Source organism: Eleutherodactylus coqui, chromosome 5, assembly GCF_035609145.1.
Source record: "Eleutherodactylus coqui strain aEleCoq1 chromosome 5, aEleCoq1.hap1, whole genome shotgun sequence".
Lineage (NCBI taxonomy): Eukaryota > Metazoa > Chordata > Amphibia > Anura > Eleutherodactylidae > Eleutherodactylus > Eleutherodactylus coqui.
In genome coordinates, this window is record NC_089841.1 from 110,539,746 (window position 1) to 110,559,114 (window position 19,369).

At 45.6% G+C, this 19,369-nt stretch overlaps 1 protein-coding gene across 1 annotated transcript in view; it reads left to right on the forward strand.

Annotated features, from left to right (window-relative positions):
* The first annotated feature begins 476 nt into the window (after positions 1 to 476).
* LOC136626945 (uncharacterized) overlaps positions 477 to 19,369 on the forward strand; it is a 141,911-nt gene continuing 123,018 nt past the window's right edge. The window contains exon 1 of the mRNA XM_066601902.1: positions 477 to 556. Coding sequence (XP_066457999.1) covers positions 524 to 556 — 33 coding nt within the window. The 5' untranslated portion in view covers positions 477 to 523. The remainder of the gene's footprint in view (positions 557 to 19,369) is intronic.

Here is a 19,369-nt window from a genome sequence, read left to right on the forward strand (position 1 = left end):
TGAGAACATTTAAGTACCATTTTGTTTCATTGTTTTAAGTCTTTTTTTTCTCTCATTTTAAAATGTGACTTTGTAACCAGACAACCCCTTTAAACTAATGATGATCTCTCCTCGGTAGATCATTGGGGTCCACTGTTGATCAGCTCTTCTCCGAAGCTGCTGTGCTTATGCCTAGAGCCGCTGTGTGCTGAAAACGCACCGCTCGGCAGCAGTCTGGAGTGGTGCTGCAGGTCAGTCCCTTTCAGGTGTACGCTGCACAGTTCCTGGGACACAGGCGCTTGAATGAGAAGCTATTGGTAGGGGTTTCTTGCGGTCGGCACCCATGGTCTACTATTGATGACCTATCCTGAGGGAATTGGTCAGCAATAGTTTAATTTTGGAAATCCCCTTTAAACTTTGTTGTAAGAATTGCTGGAAAGAATTTCTTGCATTTTTAAGTTTTTATAATGTAAAATATAAATTTTGCCATTTATTTTCAGGATTATTGAGCTTTAAACATCTGATGCTTGGACCCTTATAGAACATGTCGTCTCTGAACCCCTCTGAACATCTGCAGGTATCTTTATGTGTATGACTCTGTAGTCTTCTGTTTGCAGACATACTGTACATTTAGGGCCCATTCACACAGGCAGATTTTCTGTCTCTATTAAATCTGTATATTTTGCTAACTGAATACGGACTCATTGAATTTGATTGGTGTATTTAAAAGTGTGTTTTTGCACTTTAAAATATATAAATAGAGATGAGCGAGCATACTCGGTAAGGCGATATACTCGAGATAGCATCGCCTTTTTCGAGTGCCTGCTGGCTCGTCCCTAAAGATTCGGGGGGTCCACGGGGGGTTGCAGAGGGGATTGGGAGGGAGAGAGAGGGATCTCTCTCACTCTCCTCCTCGTTGCCCCGCGCCGGGCCTGACCCCCGCGGCACCCACGAATCTTCAGGGACGAGCCAGTAGGTACTCGAAAAAGGTGATGCTATCTCGAGTATATCGCCTCATCTCTATATATATAAATTATTACAGAATGTCCTGTTTTGGACTACAATAGTCCATGAAAGTGTGAAATAAATGCAGAGAAATGGATGTTACATGTGCATTCACTATGTTTTTTACACATCTTGTCAGGAGGCAGTGGAAAAAAATATGACATCAATTTGGACTTCTTGCGTTTTTTTGCACGCAATGAAAATGCTGTAAATACAGATGTAACATAGATGTAAAAAACATGCATGCGCACCAAAATTTGTAGATATATATGCAGTGAAAACACTGTGTCTTTCACGAACAACATTGCCCACACCCGTGTGAATGACGCTTTACCGTATTCTATTTTCAAGTATGGCAGGTGTGATTATTTGATATATCTACGCTGTTGCACAATTTGTATGTCAGCCGTGTCAGTTGCTCTAGCTGTTATGCGATGTCCAGGCCTAGCTTCATTTTTGTGTGTTCGGGAGTAGATGAGAATAGCCAGAAGTGTAAACGTGACTGGACAATCCCTTTAAAGGGGTTGTCCCGCGAAAGCAAGTGGGTCTATACACTTCTGTATGGCCATATTAATGCACTTTGTAATGTACATTGTGCATTAATTATGAGCCATACAGAAGTTATTAGAAGTTATTCACTTACCTGTTCCGTTGCTGGCGTCCTCGTCTCCATGGTGCCGTCTAATTTTCAGCGTCTAATCGCCAGATTAGACGCGCTTGCGCAGTCCGGGTCTTCTTCTTTTCTGAATGGGGCCGCTCGTGCCGGAGAGCGGCTCCGTGTAGCTCCGCCCCGTCACGTGCCGATTCCAGCCAATCAGGAGGCTGGAATCGGCAATGGACCGCACAGAAGAGCTGCGGTCCACCGAGGGAGAAGATCCCGGCGGCCATCTTCAACCGGTAAGTAAGAAGTCACCGGAGCGCGGGGATTCAGGTAAGCGCTGTGCGGATTTTTTTTTAGGTCCCTGCATCGGGTTTGTCTCGCGCCGAACCGGGGGGGCTGTTGAAAAAAAAAAAAACCCGTTTCGGCGCGGGACAACCCCTTTAACATTTACTTTATAGAACATAGAACTTCATATTGCACGTGTTTGTACATTTTCTAAAATCTCTTTCACTAAATGACGTTCAGCTAAGTTTGGATAGAAGTTATGTTATTTTATCGAAGAAATTCCTGGAAAATGTAGCAAAAATACAGTCATAAAAAACTCCTTCATTTTCCACAGTTCATTTCCCGGAATCCTTTTCTAGGCACCTTACGTGCAAACAAGTAGGTGCTATAAAGCATTTACTAGTCGCGATCACACATTTCAGCAGCAGCTCCAGTGTTTGTGTGGCGGTGTAGAAGCAGTTACTGCGCCACTCAGAAATCTGAAAGCAAAACTTTTTCTGTTAAACAACTTCTTGCTATTAGAAATATTTTTCTTTTTCAGTTTGTTACATTATTTCATTCAGGCTGATTTTATAGACCTGGCTAGATCTCCCTCTCCCACAAGCCCCCTCCATAATTCAGAGAATGTGATAATCCTGCACTTGGTTCCAGTACAGAACTGCAGTAAAAGGATTAAGACATTTGTAACATATTTTGTTAGCATTTCAGGTTATGATTTAGTTTCTTCCCAAAGGTTCTCTATTTTACGGTAGATTTATAGACTTGTCTTTGACTGTTGATAATTCAGAATATTTTATAATTTGATGATCTAAATTAAGTAGAGATGAGCGAGTATACTCGCTAAAGGCAATTACTTGAGCGAGCATTGCCTTTAGCGAGTACCTGCCCGCTCAAGACAGAAGGGTCGGGTGCCGGCGCGGGGGAGCGGTGAGTAGCGGCAGTCAGCAGGAGGGAGTGGGGGGAGAGAGGGAGAGACAGATCTCCCCTCCGTTCCTCCCCGCTCTCCCCTGCAGCTCCCTGCCCGCCGCCGGCACCCGAACCTTCAGTCTCGAGCGGGCAGGTACTCGCTAAGGGCAATGCTCGCTCGAGCAATTGCCTTTAGCGAGTATACTCACTCATCTCTAAAATTAAGCTGAATATGCAGGATGTTTCGAAAAGATGGACGCAATTTCAAAGTAGTGTATTTCACGATGACAACATCTTACAATTACACAATAAGTTAGAAGTGGTTTAATGAGTTTTCAAGTTTTACTAACCATTTTATAAATGCTTTATGTACCCTGCACATGCTATACGTACAATATCGAAATGACAGTTAAATTTGTCCCAAAAAGTGTCTTCTTCCTCTAAGGTTAACGCTATCATCACGGCATAACTATAGGGGGTGCAGAGGGTGCGGTTACACCTTGGCCCAAGAGCCCAAAGGGGTCCCATAAAGTCTCTCTTCCCCATATTGCAAACCAATACTATCAGTGAAGCTTTATAGTTGGGGGCCCAGTTCCAAATTTTGCATTGCACTCAGCAGCTTCAAGTTATGCCTCTGGCTATCATAATTCTGTTTTTTGAAGTCATCCAGATTGGTCACAAATGGGGGCACAAAAACATGGCCTTTAACCCCTTAACGACGGCCCCATCGGGAAACTACGTCCTCAGAAAGTGGGCCTTAATCCTAGAGGACGTAGTTTTATGCATCCTCTTTGGATTGATGCCCACCTGCCTGAGGACGTGACAGCTCCATGCTGTCGGTGCCCGCAGGTAGCCGACAGCATGGAGCTGTCATCCCAGGATGCGGACAGTCCCCCCCGGTATTGCGATCGGCGCTATGCAATGGATAGCGCCGATCGCAAAAAAGTAAATAAAACAGTGTAAAAAAGTAGTAATTCAGCTGCTATGATGGATCGGATCCATCGCGGCAGCTGAAAATACTCACACGGCTTGTCGGCGGTGTCCCCCGGAGATCTGGTCCTCCCGTACCTGCCGGCGGCCTTCTGCGCATGCGCGCCAGACGATGACCGCACGCGCAGAAGCCCGGGTGTCCCCGGCAAATTTAAAATCTCCTGGCTTCCGGCTCCTGAAGGTAGCCGGGAACCAGGAGGTGTTACCGGGGACCACTGTGAGCGGTCCCCGGGCCCGCGATCACCGCTATCCATTGGATAGCGGTGATCGCGAAAAAGTTGAAAAAGTAAAAGAAAAGTAAAGTTTCAACTCCCCTCATGGATCGGATCCATGAGGGGAGGTGAAAATACTCACCCCCGGTCCTCTGCGATGTTCCGATGTCCCGGGACCCGAAATCCCCGTCTGCGCATGCGCGCCCGATGATTGACATCGGGCGCGTGCACAGAGGGGGTCGAGCCCCGGGATATTCAAAATTGCTCTGCTCCTGGCTGCCATGTGTAGCCAAGAGCAGAGGGCTGTCACTGGGGACATGATCACTGTCATCCAATGGATGACAGTGATCATGTAAAGTAAAAAAAAAGTGCAAAAAGTAAAAAAAATAAAAATAAAAAAAGGGGTAAAAAGTAAAAAAAAAAAAAGTGCAAAAAGTAAAAAAAAAGTTTTAAAAAGTTTTAAAAAAAGTTAAAAAAAGCTTACGTTTCATCTCCCCCCACGGATCATATCCATGAGGGAGGATGAAATGACGTACCTAAGGCCCGCGGATTTATCCGCGGACCTCACCCCAGCTTCTGCACACGCGCCCGTCGCCAATATGGCAGGCGCATGCGCAAAAGCCGTGGTAATTTTAAATCTCCCTGCTCCTGGCTACAAAACTTAGCCGAGAGCCTGGAGATTTCACTGGGGGCCGCGGTGAGCGGTTCCTGTTCACGTGTTCGCCGTTATCCAATGGATAATGGTGATCACGTAAAAGTAAAAAAAAAGGGAAGGTTCATCTCCCCTCACCGATGCGATCGGTGAGAGGAGATGAAACTTTTTACCGGAGGCCTCCGTATTTGCACCCCGACGCAATCTTCTTCCGTGAACTTTCCCGTATTCTGCGCATGCGACCGCCGGCAAAACACCGGACACATGCGCAGGAGTCGGGGAGCACAGGAAACTTAAAATCTCCAACGGTCGCCGAGAGCCTGGAGCAGTGACGGGTGGCCTCGTTGAGCAGTCCCCGGTCACGTGAAAAAAAGGTAGCGATCTACCTTTGGCCGGTCTCACATGACCGCATAGGAATTACGGATTCCGCATGCGTCTGATCCGCGGTAATACACAGATCAATCGCATTAGATTACACAATTCCGCTCACGTTAGTGGGTTGGAATTGCGTAATCAACTCGCAGAAAAGAGAACGCAGCAGGTTCTATTTTACCGCGGATATCGGCAACATAGAGCCCATTGTGCTCCATGGTCATGGATATACCCGCAGCCCATACGCAACTACGTTGTATACGGGCTGCGGGTACCCGCGTCATCGCTAAGCGGCGGTGCGGGAAATGCAAACAACAAAAAAAAAATGTGTACTGCGAATGACCACCTGTGTGAGTAGGCAGTTATGCGCAGTACATTACGCGGCCGTACGCAGGGTCGCAACCGGGCTCACAGCTGGGATCCGCTGCGGGCCTCCGCAAGCGGATTCCACCTACGGCTGCGTGCGCCCGGCGTTATTCAGACCGCTACCTGTAATACGTATTTTACAAGAAGCCCCGGGAACGCTCGCCTTCCTGCAGTTTCAGGAGCAGCTTGTTGAGCGTCTTCTGTGTGAGACCGCCGCACCTCATCAAGCTTACGGAGACTCACAGTGCGCCACTTTTTACACCCCATACCCGCCACTGAGGTCAAAAAAGGACCCCCAAAAAGCATGAGAGGAGGGGGGATACACGGTTTTATTGCCCTATGTGCTCATCCCAACCAGCCTCGATAATTACCCGTCTTTGGAAATACTACACAGTTCACATTATTACTTTTATCTAAGATTTGGGGAACGCCGAAAAGGGCGCGGAGGGGGGGGGGGGATTTTTAGGGAGTCAATTTTTATTCCGTACAAATGAGCAATGGGGCCTGGGATTTATTCAGTTGTGCCCTGCAATCCAACGGGTGTTCCCTCCATTACAGGCCTTGCCATGTGTCCTATAAATAGTAGATTAGGGCCACAATGGGTATGTTTTTGAACACGGGACAAACAGGGGTATCCATTTTGGGGTGAAAGTCTTCATTTCTATGTACACTGTACAAAAAAAAAAGTTTTTAAATTGACAAAATTGCTAAAAAAATGAAAATCGTAATTTTTTCCTTCTGCTTTGCTTAAATTTATTCAAATACTGTGGGGTCAAAATACGCAGTACACCCCTAGATGAATTTGTTAAGGGGTCTAGTTTTTAAAATGGGGTCATTTGTGGGGGTTCTTTATCGTTTTGGACGCTCAATGGCTCTATAAGTGGGCAATGGGGCCTGGAATTTATTCCATTGTACCCTAAAATCCAACGGGTGCTCCTTCCATTATAGGCCTAGCCATGTGTCCTTTAAGTAGATTAGGGCCACAAGGGGTATGGTTCTAAACACGGGACAAACAGGGGTATCCATTTTGGGGTGAAAGTCTTCATTCCTATGTGTGCTGTACAAAAAAACCCAGTTTTTAAATTGATACAACTGCCAAAAAAATGAAAATTGTAATTTTTTTCCTACTGCTTTGCTTAGATTTATTCAAAAATTGTAGGGTAAAAATACACAGTACACCCCTAGATAAATTCGTTAGGGGGTCTAGTTTTTAAAATGGGATCATTTGTGGGGGTTCTCTGTCGTTTTGGCCGCTCAAGGGCTCTACAAGTGGGCAATGGGGCCTAAATCACCTTCATGCTAAATTTCTGTTTTGAAAGCCACCGACTACTCTTTTCATTTTGGGCCCCGTTGTGCATCCAAACAAAAGATTAGGGCCACAATGGGTATGTCTATGAACACGGGAGAAACAGGGGTATCCACTTTGGGGTGCAAGTCTTCATTCATGTGTGTGCTGTACCAAAAAAGCAGTTTTTAAAACGACAGAATTACCAAAAAAATGAAAATCACAATTTTTTCCTTTTGCTTTGCTTCAATTCATTCAAAAACTGTGGGGTCAAAATGGTCAGTACACCCCTAGATAAATTCGTTAAGGGGTCTAGTTTTCAAAATGGGGTCACTTGTGGGGGTTCTCTTTGGTTTTGGCCACTCAAGAGCTCTACAAAAGTGCTATGGGGCCTAAAACGCCTTCAAGCAAAATTTATGTTCTGAAAGACACCGACTGCTCCTTTCATTTTGGCTCCTGTTGTGCATCCAGACATAAGATTAGGGCCACAATGGGTATGTTTCTTAACACGGGAGAAACGGGGGTATCCATTTTGGGGTGTAAATCCTAATTTTCATGGGCTCTATAGGAAAAAAATATGTCTTTAATATGACATATTTGCAAAAATATGACATTTTATTTTTTCTCCCCTAAATTGAACTAATTCCTGAAAAAAACTGGTGGGGTCAAAATACTCATGACACCCCTCAGTGAATACATTAAAGGGTGTAGTTTTTAAAATGGGGTCATTTGTGGGGGTATCTATTATTCTGACACTTATGAGCCTTTGCAAACTTGGCTTGGTGCAGGAAAACAAAGTGCTCCTCAAAATGCTGAAAAGTAATGTTAAATTTGTACGTCCTCTAAATGGTTAAAAAAAACACAAAAGTTTTTCAAGTGTGCATTCAGAATAAAGTAAACAGATGGAAATACATATCTTATCAAAAATTTGTACGGTATGTTTGGACATATTTGAGATATTATGGTTGAAAATGTGAAAAAATGACAATTTTTTCAAAATTTTTCCAATATTGGTACTTTTAATAAATATACACAAATTATATCGGTCTCTTTTTACAACCTAAATGAAGTACAACATGTGGCAAAAAAAACAATGTCAGAATCACTGGGATATGTAAAGCCTTTACGGAGTTATGCTACGTTGAACGATGCATGTCAGATTTCCAAAATTTGGCTCTGTCACTAAGGCGCAAACAGGCTTCGTCACTAAGGGGTTAATGTATCTCCAGAAGAAAAAGTTTTGGATGTCTGGGTACCTTGGGGGGACCAAACGTGTAGTGCCAAGTCTTTGGGTCCCATGGGACCTATCCTTTATTGAGGCAGTGTGTTATTTAGAAAATAAACTGCAGGTTCCAAATTGTGGTGCTCTGTCTTTATGAAAAATTAAGTCATCGAAATATTCATTAAATTGTTGAGAAAGTCAGTTCTGCTGCATTTCGAGATGCATTTAGAGATGAGCGAACATACTCGCTAAGGACAATTACTCGAGCGAGCATTGTCCTTAGCGAGTACCTGCCCGCTCGGAAGAAAAGATTCGGGTGCCGACGGGGGGCGGGGAGCGGTGGGGGAGAGCAGAGGGGAACGGAGGGGAGATCTCTCTCTCTCCCTCTCTCCCCCCTGCTCACTCCCGCAACTCATTGCTCACCCCCGCCAGCACCCGAATCTTTTCTTCCGAGCGGGCAGGTACTCGCTAAGGATAATACTCGCTCGAGTAATTTTCCTTAGCGAGTATGCTCGCTCATCTCTAGATACATTATTTTCTTCAAAAAAGAAAAAGCTATAACCTTTTTTTGAGAAATTGCACAAAACATGTTCACTATCAAATAATTACACTCCTGCCGTACAGTTTTATGTGGATTCTTTAATTCCAATATGTGAACACTGACCTAACTTTACCGCTTAGATGAAACATTGCTTCATCACTAAAAATCAAATAGAAGAGGTATCGATTGGTAATCATTTGAAACTATACCCCGTCCTTTCAAGTGGTAAGAGTTTCACTCATGGGCTTTCGTGGTTACCTAGATATAGTGATTTCAAACTAGATCCATCTTTTTGAAACACACTGTTTTCAAATCAAAATGCATGTCTCTCTGCTATTTATTTTTAATATAGTAATATTACATTGAATTACTTAGCTACTTATCTACATACCCACCCCTCTTTATTTGAAGCACAAGTAAAGAGTTGTCCCACAAAACAAAGCTAACCCCTATCCTGTGGCAAAGAAGTTGTCAGCAGCACAATATGAGTACCATATGGTTTGAACAGGTATCCTGCACACCCACTGGGTTTGGGATCCAAGCCAAGCCGCTCTTTAGTACAAATGTTGATGAAGTAGTGGAAACAGCAGATCAAGGTGCAAAGCAATGAAGTTTCTTTATTTCTTTCCTCCCAGACAGAAAAAGACGACGTTTCGACTACAAGAGTCTTTGTCAAGTATGGACAACAAGTGAACAACATACAAATATATAGTGTGTCTAATATCACATTAACCAATCACAGTAGATCACATGATAAAATTCACCTGCATTCATTGATGTCATTATGGCACACACATGCTGCGGAGTTTGTAGCTATGGTGGAGCGTTATAGCAACCTTTCACTTCCTCTTGTGGCTATGTCACCATGGAGACATGTTATGCAAGGCTCCTACTGGCTGGAATCTGTATGGGTCTCCTCCCGTCCACCGTGACATCATCACATCACGTCTGTATAGCATGGTCACATGACTGGAGCGTGCAGCGTCATTGGGCACATATCCTGTTCACACCCTGCTCCATAGAGCTACTACTAGACATAAATGTCAGTGTTTCTTAGTAGTCACCATGACGTAATCACTGGCGCAGCTTCTAATTCTAATTCTATGGCTGTGAACATGGGATCTTACGCTTTATTTAATCCTTACCAAACTCTTATAAATAACCGATACAGACACCAATATTGGATAAAGAAGGCCGCAGTGTTTATTTAACGGGGTTACAAACGTAACCAATAATAACCATAACACTTCCTGTAAACTCTGTTTTGCAGACACAAGTTTATTAACCAATCAATAACCATAACAGTTCATGTAAACTCTGTCTTACAGACACGAGTTTACCACCACCAAACTCTCCCCAAGTTTACCTGCCCACCCGCCTAATGCGGGCGACAATACCCCATTAACTACATCCGCGACAAACCTAAGGGAGGGAGAGCGGGCGGGATGCTGCTTCCTTTCCAGATGATGATGGCCCACATCTCTGCACCTCCATATCTCACTGCTGCTCCTCTCAGCTTGTTCCTCTGGACCAATCACCAGCCGCTGTCAGGCCACCAGATTCTGCCTGACTACCACAGGCATTTCCCGCCATTTTTCTTCAGCCAATCATTTGCTGCTGCCGACCAGTCCATCACTGGGCAGAACTCACTCTGTGCCATCTCATCTGACCCAGTAATGACCTTTGTAACATACCTTGGTTAACCAGAAAACCTCCTCCATAGAGGGTGACATATCATCCATCCATCATGTACATAAAGCTCCCAGATCCCATGAGGCTTTCCCTCCTAACTGTCCCTCAAGCCTTACAATCTCTCAGTCTTTCAAATGCCTAGAGCTATCTGGATAGTACAGGGTTAAAATAACAAACAAGAAGCGGCATAGCCTTCAGGCTTGATGGTAGGCTGGAGACATCTAGTTGCTAAAGAGTACAGCTATTGAATCACTGAACAGTGTAATAATAATATCGCCTGGTCAGAGGAATCAAGATTTCTGTTGCTCCATGCTAATGGGAGGGTGAGAATTTGGTGCAAGCTGCACAAATTGATACACCTTTCTTACAAATGTTCAGAGCATGTCAGTACCTCCATCTAAAGTGGCAACTGCAAGATGTCCTCTTGTCCGCATGGCGATGACGTGGATACCCACTGCCCATACGCAATGTAATAGTGTATGGGTTGCGGGTATATCCGCGATCATAGAGAACATTTACGCAATTCCAATTCGCTAATGTGATCAAAATTGTTTAATTCAGTGCATTTTATTGATCCACGTATTACTGCGGATCATACGCTCATGGAATCTGCAATTCAAATCCGGTCGTGTGAGACTGGCCCAAGTGCTCATTCACGCAGGTGTATTTGCTGTGTGTTGGCGCTGGCCTATTCTATTCAATGGCATATTCTGGTGCGTGATATGCACCAAAATAGTACATGTTCATTTTTTTTCATGCGACCAGACATGCGTGAAAAAAAATGTACCGTATGTGTGAACAGACCTATTAAAATCAATGGGTTCTGTTCACTGCGTATTTTATGCGAAATATGCCCAGGTAAATGAGCCCTTACAGCAGAGCTGAATCGGTCATTTCACTGTATATCTATGCATGTAGAATGGAAGGTTTGTGATTAGAGATGAGCGAGTATACTCGCTAAGGCACATTACTCGAGCGAGTAGTGCCTTAGCCGAGTATCTCCCCGCTCGTCTCTAAAGATTCGGGGACCGGCGCGGGTGACAGGTGAGTTGCGGCGGGGGGGAGACAGGGAGAGAGAGATCTCCCCTCCGTTCCTCCCCGCTGCTCCCCGCCCACTGCCGCCCCCCGAATCTTTAGAGACGAGTGGGGAGATACTCGGCTAAGGCACTACTCGCTCGAGTAATGTGCCTTAGCGAGTATACTCGCTCATCTCTATTTGTGATTATTCACCCTGTGAACATTTCTAGATACTGTACATAAAATAGAAAATACAAACTGTAGCTTGGTTTTCATACAGGTGCTTTGACTATATAATGCTCTTATTTCTGCTTCATGTATCATGTGTCTATGACACAGTTGTCTTTTGTGTAGATCTATAGACGTCTTACGGCAAGCTTGAGGCTTTATTTGATAAATGTTCCGGCTCTGGAATAGCACAAACATAACATTTTTCATGCTCTGCAGTATGCAAACAGATGTGTTTTTCTCTCTTCTGTCTGGCACACCTCTAACTAGCAGATGAAAACTATAGATCTGCATTTTCTACACCAGAGAAATTGTACAGGTAAACATTTCAGATTTTATAAGCTCCTAAAAGTAAGTACTTGAGTTAAACCATCAAGTATCCAAAACCGGAGCATGTAATACATGATGAGCACTGTGCAGGAGGGATCTGTAATTACTGATGGTGCTAGCATCCAGCCCCACCTATTCTGCACCGAGATGAATCACCCGATGGCCGACTGTTAAAGGTTCAGGAAGTAAAACTTTGTGATGATGGATAACTTTTTTTTACAGGTTGACAAACGATAATTTGTTTTTGAAGTATATATGGGTGATCAATTTTAATCAACCATAAATACTCATTTTTTCATTGATTGTTTTCTGAATTTACACTAACACAATTATTCCAATTGATCAAAAAGCTATGAATCATAATGTTAATTTTTCCTTGGACATGTGACTTAGGGCACTATTACTTGAGCGCTTTTAAAGGAGTGGATCCATCCCAGAATCCTGTTTCAATGTGTTCGAAATCACAACACAATACACTCACCCATAACATGTTTATTTCCCAAAAATTCTCCGCTCTCCAGATATTGCAGATATCAATTACTCAGTCCTCGGGTTGTTTATTGCTGGTTGCCAGGAAAAAACTGCTATTCCTTTCCATGGAAGTGGTGAACAGTTTCTCTGGCAGCCAGCAGTAAACAACCAGTGGGCAGAGGAATCAATATCTACAATATCTGGGGAACGGAGCAATTTGAAAACAAACTTGTTAAGGGTGAATGCGTTGTTTGAGAGATCGAACACATTGAAACAGGATTCCCGAGATGGGAACACTCCTTGTGTGTGTGGCTGTGGTAGTCATAGAGACGTGAGAATTGCTTTATTGTCAAATATATACAGTATTGAATTGGCATAAAAAGTATATAAGACTTAATTCTAAGGTTATGTTCACACAGGGTGAAATACGCTGCAGAGTGTCTGCAGCAGACACTCCACAGCGCAGAATCCGCATTAAAATCCGCACCATTTGGTGTGGATTTTGACGTGGAATTTGGTGTTGAATTCATCGCTTTATTTAAAGAGGTGGAATATACACCGCAAATCTGCTACTAAGATTGATATGCTGCAGTTTTAACTTCCATACTGCATGTCAATTTCCACAATTATTTAGTATAGATATTTTCTGCTGCACGCGGACAAGATTTTGGAATTCTCATCTACATTGTTGCTACTGTAAATTCTACAGATTTTTCATGTGGAGAGTCCGGTCAGAAAATCCGCAGAAAATCCGCCCTGCGTGAATATGGCCTAAGGGTAATGAATAGAGATGAGCGAGCACCAAAATGCTCGGGTGCTCGTTTTCGCGATGCTCGAGGGTTCGTTTCGAGTAACGAACCCCATTGAAGTCAATGGGCGACCCGAGCACTTTTGTATATCGCCGATGCTCGCTAAGGTTTTCATTTGTGAAAATCTGCAAAACCCAAGAAAGTGCTGGAAACGACACAGAAACGGATAGGGCAGGCGAGGGCCAACATGCTGGGCTGCATTTCAGGTTCCCAGGTCCCACTATTCAGCCACAATAGCGGCAAGAGTGGGCCCCCCCCTACCAATTTTTACTTCGGATAAACCCTCATTAGCAAGGCACACCTTAGCTAAGCACCACACTACCTCCAACAAAGCACAAGCACTGCCTGCGGGATACACCGCTGCCTCTTCTCTTGGGTTACATGCTGCCCAACCCCCCCCCCCCCTAGTGTCCACAGCGCACACCAAAGTGTCCCTGCGCAGCCTTCAGCTGCCCTCATGCCACACGCTGGCCTCACAGCCACACCACCCTCATGTCTATTTATAAGTGCGTCTGCCATGAGGAGGAACCGCAGGCACACACTGCAGAGGGTTGGCAGGGCCAGGCAGCGACCCTCTTTAAAAGGGGCGGGGCGATAGCCCACAATGCTGTACAGAAGCAATGAGAACTCCAATCCTGTGCCACCTCCGTCAGGAGCTGCAAACGTGGGCATAGCAATGGGGAATCCATGTGCCACACAGTATTCATTCTGTCAAGGTGTCGCATAGCTCAATCCACACTGCAAGGGGAAAGCCGTCAGCGCTCTGCCCTTTACCCAAGTCAGTCAGTGCCTTTGTGCCAGACAGGTCAAACACCGCGATGGGAACTAAGTTTGCACCAACAGCATAGGGGGGTCCTAGGAAGCCCAAGACATGAACCAAAAATTGATCTGAGCGGCCAAACATGGCAGACTTGCACCGCGCCCACGATATAGGCCTCGGCCCACAGCTTCAGCAATCCTAGGCAGGAAGCGGACTTTCACTGCACCAAGGACATAGGCCTCTGCACAAACCCTCAGCAATCGCAGGCCTACAGCAGACTCCAATGCTAGCGTAGCTGTGCACGTCTCATTAGCGCTGTATTGCTCCTGTAGTTTGTCCCAATGCAGTGCCCCAGATAGTAGAGCTAACGTCAGATTAAATACAGGTGAGCTTCGGCCCACACTGCATGCCCCAGTCAGACCGGGGTTTTTAATACATAGACACAGGCAGGTACAACTCACTAATGTGAAGTCCGTGTGGACCGACAGCATGGGTGGCTCCCTGGAACCCACCGGCGGTACATAAATATATCCCATTGCAGTGCCCAGCACAGCTGAGGTAACGTCAGGTTTAATGCAGGTGGGCTTCGGCCCACACTGCATGCCCCAGTCAGACTGGGGTTCTTTATAAGTAGACACATGCAGTTACAACTCCGTGTGGACCAACAGCATAGGTGGATCCCAGAAAGCCACCGGCGGTACATAAATATATCCCATTGCATTGCCCAGCACAGCTGAGGTTACGTCCGATTAAATGCATGTGCGCTTCGGCCCACACTGCATTCCCCAGTCAGACCGGGGTTTTTAATACATAGACACAGGCAGGTACAACTCACTAATGTGAAGTCCCTGTGGACCCACAGCATGGGTGGCTCCCTGGAACCCACTGGCGGTACATAAATATATCCCATTGCAGTGCCCAGCACAGCTGAGGTAACGTCAGGTTTAATGCAGGTGGGCTTCGGCCCACACTGCATTCCCCAGTCAGACCGGGGTTTTTAATACATAGACACAGGCAGGTACAACTCACTAATGTGAAGTCCCTGTGGACCCACAGCATGGGTGGCTCCCTGGAACCCACCGGCGGTACATAAATATATCCCATTGCGGGGGCGTGGCTAGCAGATGGCCGAGCAGGACGCATAAGGAGAGCGCTCCCGGTCAGATTTCCCCCAGAGACCACCATTTTCCTCCGAAAAACGGCGAAAACGACAAAAATGAGTCAAGCAAGGAAGCGGGCGTCGGCAGAGGCGAAGATTCCGGCGGATAGCAGAAAGAAAAGTGGCATGGAACGCTATCTCGGAGCGCCGGGGCCGCACGTGAGGAAGAGCAAGATGGCACTGGAGAGCTCCGAGACCTCCCTCCCACAGGCAGCCTGCTCACTACAACAGCGCTCACCACCGCAACCCCCGCAGGCTAAAGAGATAAGAGGAGCGGCAGCAGCGGACCACAATGTCGGCACCCCACAGAGGGGAACACAGAAGATAAAGAAAATGCCGGCATCAGAGAGCACAAGTGGAACGGAGCCCCCCGCCGAGCAGACAGAACAGCAGCACTCACCCCTGCAGTGCTCACTGACAGGCAGCTCATCAGGAGAAGACGAGCAGAGGGGACAGCAAGAAACAGACAACGAGGGCCAAGAGACTCCACAGACAACGCCAGAAAGCAGCAAAACAGTGAGTAAAGGGCACAGCAGCCCACCCACACTCACGCTGCACACAACACCCCACAGGGAACCACAAGCAGTCCCCAAAGTAAACAAGAAGGCAGACACTACGGGGTGGTCAATCTCATCAGACCCAAGTCCCTATAGCAGCCCAGAGCGCGCCACAAACACAAAAAACATAAGCAGAGAGGAAAATGATGCTTGGAAAGAGCGCATAATGTCCATACCCACTAAAGACGAACTACACGCCTTATTCGCCAGATTCGAGTCATCTAACAAAGAAGCGCTAGGGCGGATACATACAGATATACAGCAAATGGGCCACAGACTTATAGAAGTAGAAGAAGCCCAGGAAGAAACAACGGCTATACTTGAATCACATAGGCAGGCCATTCAACATCAGGCAGACCAGATCCATAATCTTACAATGCATCTCGACGACCTTGAGAATAGAAATAGAAGAAATAATATACGTATCCGAGGTCTAACAGAGGAAATTGAAGGCCATCAATTAGAAGACTGTGCACAAGCATTCTTCTCACAACTCCTGGGCCGCTCACCTGAAAACCCCATCATGATGGACAGACTCCATAGGGCTCTAGGGCCCAGAGCAACAGATCCAAAACAACCCCGGGATATAATCTGTAGAATTCATTTCTACAAAGAAAAAGATGCGATCCTGTGCGCCGCTAGGGAGAAGGGGGAGCTCCTACATAAGGACAGACCGATAATTATATTGCAAGATCTCGCTCGCCACACACTCCGGCTCAGAGGAGCCCTGAAACCGCTCCTGACAGCACTTAAAGACAACAACATATCATATCACTGGGGGTTCCCGTTCTCCCTGACGGCCACGAAAGAAGGCAAAACATCCACAATACGCTCACTAGGAGACCTGCCCAAGTTCTTAGGAACATTTCAGCTCCCGCAGATAAATCTCCCAGACTGGCCCACAATGCCAAATCTACTCACACAGAGGACCAAAGACCAGTGGCAAACAGCACAACCCAAGCATCGCCGTGATCAACGCAGAGGGCACGCAGCAGATACCTGAAAACTACATGACCTACATAGCTGCAGGACTCTGACTAGGGGCCCGCACCCCACCACTGAATAGCTCAGGACCACTGATGACACTATTCGCCCGTTGATTATTTTGTTTACGCTCATTTAAAGTTCGGACTTTATTACAGTTTAAGCTCGGCAAAAATTCGGAGGACTCATGCATGACAAGGACCCCTGTGGGTTCCCCAGCTTACTCATATTCACTCTGGGGGGAAGGATGACTGGAGTCCGATCCCATCCTTGCAGACCTCCTTCCACTTCCCACCCAGGGTGAACCGTCGCAGATCACAGCGACTAATAGCATTATTGCTAACACTTCACCAAGAAGTCATTTGCAGCTGTCTTTAGCTGCATAAGGTTTAATAAATAAAACCTTACCCCCATTTCTTTCTACCCCCCCCCCCTCCAACTCTTTCCCTCTCCCTACCCTTCCTCTCTCCCCTTCAAAGCTACCTCTACCACCCCTAGCCATCCTAAAAACAACAGCAGTAACTGAGGCTACAAATGGAAGACATCTCGTTTGGCACATATAACGTGAGGGGGATGAACAGCCCCGCCAAGAGGGGACAGATTTTGGACCACCTCCACAGACACAAAATTAAGATAGCTCTCTTGCAAGAGACACATTTTCAGGTTCCAACATCATTCTCGGAGGCGACCTCAACCTCAGTCTGGACCCCGCGCTCGACTCCTCTGGGAGTAAGTCAAAAACCACACACAGCACTACGCAGACTCCGCAGGGAGCTCCACGACCTTAGGCTGGTTGACCTGTGGAGGACACTACATCCAAAAACAAAAGATTACAGTTTCTTTTCCCCCTCCCACAACTGCTACCAGCGTTTAGACTACCTACTAGTCTCACATAGACTCCTAGACCGAAGCCCCCTCAGCTCGATAGGATCCTTTATATGGTCTGACCACGCTCCGGTATGGGGATCACTGAGAGGGACACAAGGGGAACAGAAAGAGTTTAACTGGCGCCTAAACGATAACCTGCTGAATGACACAACATGCGTGCAGGAAATTCAGCAGACTATCGAAAACTTTACAAACAATCACACCTCTGACCCCACCCCTGCACCGATAAAGTGGGAAGCACTTAAGTGCATGATCCGCGGAATCCTCATCTCACACGGGGCGCGGTTAAAAAGAGAAAAGGCAAATACTCTAAAAGGTTTCCTTGATCAACTAAGTCACTTAGAAAACCTAAACAAAAAAGCAACCCTAAGCACCAGGACAGCGGAAATATCCGCCACCCGAAACAAAATACTCCTCCTGATGGACCAGATCTCATTGTGCCAACGGGACAGAGCCCGTGGGAAATTTTATGAATACGGCAATAAATGCAGCAGAGGACTAGCCAGGGCCCTGAACCCCCGAACACCTCAGACATATATCTTCGCAACTCAAACCCCAGGGGGACAACTGACCCACACCAATATGGGAATAATTAATACATAAAACGTAACGTTTATTGAATAATTATATAAAATGGACGAATACAAACACCAAGTATTTAAAAGAAAATGAATCTAACACCCAAGGGTGATGAGTACAACCTTGTGTTGAGACCCAAATAACTCGACAGTCTCCTTTAGAGACACAGTACTTAGACATCCACCACCTATTGTCTATACGCCAAACTTCATCATGGTTTCACCACGTACGGCTCCAGACATATAATTGTGGCGTCTATATACGGGGTATTGTTCCGAGTTGTTTAGGAGACAATACATCAGTGGATTATGCCTCCTTCATCATCCCTTATATTGGGTGATAATATATCAGATTTCACTTTTTGCAGGGTATAGCAATCAATTGGGATACCTGTCTATTATATATCATGGAGTGTGGTTTTTACTCTTAAGCTCTTAAGAGTAAAAACCACACTCCATGATATATAATAGACAGGTATCCCAATTGATTGCTATACCCTGCAAAAAGTGAAATCTGATATATTATCACCCAATATAAGGGATGATGAAGGAGGCATAATCCACTGATGTATTGTCTCCTAAACAACTCGGAACAATACCCCGTATATAGACGCCACAATTATATGTCTGGAGCCGTACGTGGTGAAACCATGATGAAGTTTGGCGTATAGACAATAGGTGGTGGATGTCTAAGTACTGTGTCTCTAAAGGAGACTGTCGAGTTATTTGGGTCTCAACACAAGGTTGTACTCATCACCCTTGGGTGTTAGATTCATTTTCTTTTAAATACTTGGTGTTTGTATTCGTCCATTTTATATAATTATTCAATAAACGTTACGTTTTATGTATTAGTTAGACAGTTCTTCTCGGGGATAAAATCTTATTTTTGTTTGGAAGTATACTGTTGCCACGGTGATAAAATATGGGAATAATAGACAATTTTTATAACTATTACCACAACCTATACAACCTGCCAGACAAATACAGGGAACAAAATACAGACTTCATTCAAGACAGAGATGAGTATCTAAATAATTACGCCCAAAAAGAGATAGCAGAGACCACACAAGAGGCCCTGGAGGAAGACATCTCCCCCCAGGAAATAAAAGAAGCGATCCACTCGCTCAAAAATGGCAAAAGCCCAGGACCCGACGGCTATACCCCTCACTTCTTCAAACTAATGGGAGAAAAACTAGCCCCCTTGATGCTTAACGCATTCAACGCCGTATCAAAGACCTGCCCCTTCCCCGCCCAGGCACTACAGGCAGTAATAACCGTAATACCCAAACCAGGCAAGGACCCAGCTGCCTGTAGTAGCTATAGGCCAATATCACTCTTAAACATAGACACGAAAATATTTGCAAAAATTTTGGCCACGCGTCTCCAGACATGTATTCCTACCCTGGTACACAGGGATCAAGTGGGCTTTGTCATGGGGAGGGAGGTAGGGGACAGTACAATAAGAACATTGGCCCTCATG